At 55.7% G+C, this 2,678-nt stretch overlaps 1 protein-coding gene across 1 annotated transcript in view; it reads right to left on the bottom strand.

Annotated features, from left to right (window-relative positions):
- Positions 1–2,678, bottom strand: part of ODAD1 (outer dynein arm docking complex subunit 1) — a 44,026-nt gene that overhangs the window by 16,841 nt on the left and 24,507 nt on the right. The window contains exon 10 of the mRNA XM_006160208.2: positions 1–132. This exon is cut by the window's left edge and continues 17 nt beyond it. Within this exon, the coding sequence (XP_006160270.1) occupies positions 1–132 (132 nt within the window). The remainder of the gene's footprint in view (positions 133–2,678) is intronic.

Genomic DNA, 2,678 nt, shown 5'->3' with positions numbered 1-2,678 from the left:
AGCTTGAGGAAGCGGTGCAGCTGCTCCAGGTGCGCTATCTGCCGCCGCAGGACCTGCACCTCCGTCTCGTTCTGGGCCGCGTCCTTCTCCGCCCGCTCCCGCAGCACACCCATCTTGGCCTTGGCCTCCTCCCTGGTGGAAGGTCAGCCCGAGTCAGGGAGACCCGAGTTGGATCTGGGTCAGCCTGGGGTCCAGGGACAGGGCAGGATGGGGTTGCAGTTATCCTGTGGTCACAAAAAGCAGAGAACTTTCTGGGTTCCCAGAGCTGGGTGGGGATGGGAGTGCGGGGCAGTCCCAGCCGGTGCCAGGCTGTGCAGGGGAAGGACAGCCCTGCCTGCTCTCCTGAGGCATCTGAGAGTCCAGCACTATATGCGATCCAGGGAACAAAACAGAGGCTGACAGCAACCCAGGCAGAGGGTACGGGGAGGTGACGGGTGAAGGCCAGCGCACTGCAGTTTGGGCCATGTGACAAGGAACACAGGAGTCCTGCACCAGTCAGGACCTGGAGGGCAGGCGGCCCGCGTCACCTTGGCAAGCACAGGCCCTGGGGGACACAGATACAGTGCAGAAGTCCTCCCCACTGAATGCCCCAGCCTGCTCCCGGGAAAAAGCAGCTTATTTATTTATTTGTTTGGGTTTTTTTTTGGGGGGGGGAAGGTTTTTGCTATAGGGCGCATGCGCTTGCCAGAAAGACAGAGAGAGACAGAGATACAGAAAGCGAGGAATCACCCCCCAGGGGGGTTGACCACGCCGCAATCCCTTCTCCATTCTCCTCTCGGGATCTTGGGCACACGCGCACACACACCTGGCTTGAGTTTAAGCCATCGGGTCCAGGACTCAAACCACGACTGACTACATGGGAGTCCAGCGACTTAGCCATTATGTCATCTACTGGTCCTTATTTAATTTTATTTATTCATTTTTTTAATTTGACCAGAGAGAAACAGGAAAAAATAAAGGGAAAGTGAGAAAGCAAGCCGCCAGGTGTGAGATTCGAACCATGGTCAGCCATGTGGGAGTCCAACACCTTCACCACCAGGATACCTGCTGACCCAGTAAAAGCAGCTTTTAAGCATTAAACAGCCAACAGTACACCCAGGCACTCCACGCCTACATCATAGGGTCACAGGTCAGAGGGCCATTGGGTTGGCAGATGCAGCAGGCCAGGCTCCTTGGGGTCGCTGCCCCGGACTGGTCTGGCTCCCACCTCCACACCTTGGCCAACCTCAGGGTCTCTACTCAGAAATCCACCTTCTTGTTCTGTCCAAATTCCTTTAAGGCTAACAAGGCCACTCCTCCCCTGTAGGAAGAGTCCCCTGACAGCCATGGGTCCCAGTCCCAGGGGCGCCTCTTGGGGATCAGGACACACACTGCTCTGGGCCCTGGGCTCCATGCCATCCGAGGCCAGGGAAGAGGAAGCCCCACTTCCTGAGAGCCAGGCCCCAGGGGGGCTGCCTCCCAGCTGTGTCCCTGCATCTCCACAGCGACCCGAGGGGCAGATACCATCATTATTGCCATGTCACAGTAGAGGAAACTGAGGCTCGGAGAGAGTGACCTGCCCCAGGTCACCCAGCAAGGAGGAGGGAGACAGAGGAAAGTCGGTCACGATGCGCACCCCTCCCTCCTCACAGAACCACCCTGTCCTGTGCCCACCACGCTCCCACTGCAGATCCTGGCGACCACAGGCGGGCCAGGAGTCCATCGCTTGGGGGACATGGCAGAAAAGATGACCAGGCCACTCAGAGGCCAAGCTAGAAGGATGTCTGGAGAGAAGTCACAAGCGGTCACAGCAGGTCCAGGCTGTGAAGAACCTGCAGGGCTTGTGCGCCGAAGCCACGAGGGCAGGCAGGGCTCTGAGGACCAGTGAAGAAACCACAGGCTCGGCCGTGAAAGGCAGAAGTGCTGATGCAGACGAGACTCAGAAGCATGTGCTCAGGAAAAGAAGCCAGACTCGAGGCTGCAGGCCAGCGGGTCCAGATCAGGCAGATCTAGGGGTGCCGGGGGTGGGGACAGTGCCTGCTTACTGGGTGGGATGCGTGTGATGGAAACATTTGATCTAGACGAAGCGAACGTTGGGCAGCACTGTGAAAGTAGAAATGCCTGGGGCCGGCAGGTGGTGTGGTGGTTAAGAGCGCTGGACTCCCACATGGCCGACTGCGGTTCGGGTCCTATACCTGGCAGCTTGCTTTCTCACTTTCACTCTCTCTCTCATACTCTGTCCCTCTCTGTGCTCGCTTCGGCAGCACATATACTCTGTTCCTCTCTGATCAAATCAAAATAAATATAAATAAAGATAGATGAAATAATTATTTAAAAAGTACAAAATGCCACTGAACTGTACGCTTTACAGCAGTGAGTTTTATAATGTGCATTTAACTCAGTGAAAGGAAAAGAGAAAAGAAGGAAGAAAAGAGAGGAAGGGGCCAGCCCATAGCCTGGTGGTTAAGGCGGTTGGATCCCACATGGCCAACTACATAGTTCAAGTCCCAGACTCAACAACTTGAAAAATACATGCACACACTCTTGGGCATGCACACACACGCGCCCAGCATGAGTTTGAAGCCAAGGGAGCCCAGCGATGTAACCGTCTGCTGCTGCCACCCTCTAGCAAATTTTAATAAAAGCAAAAGAGAAAGAAAGTGGGGGGGGGGGAATCCTAGAAAAACAAGGGAGACCCG

The sequence above is a fragment of the Tupaia chinensis genome, unplaced genomic scaffold, assembly GCF_000334495.1.
Source record: "Tupaia chinensis unplaced genomic scaffold, TupChi_1.0 Scaffold000673_1, whole genome shotgun sequence".
Classification (NCBI taxonomy): Eukaryota; Metazoa; Chordata; class Mammalia; order Scandentia; family Tupaiidae; genus Tupaia; species Tupaia belangeri.
Note: the sequence above shows the minus strand (reverse complement) of the source record. Positions and strands in the feature narration are given on the sequence as shown.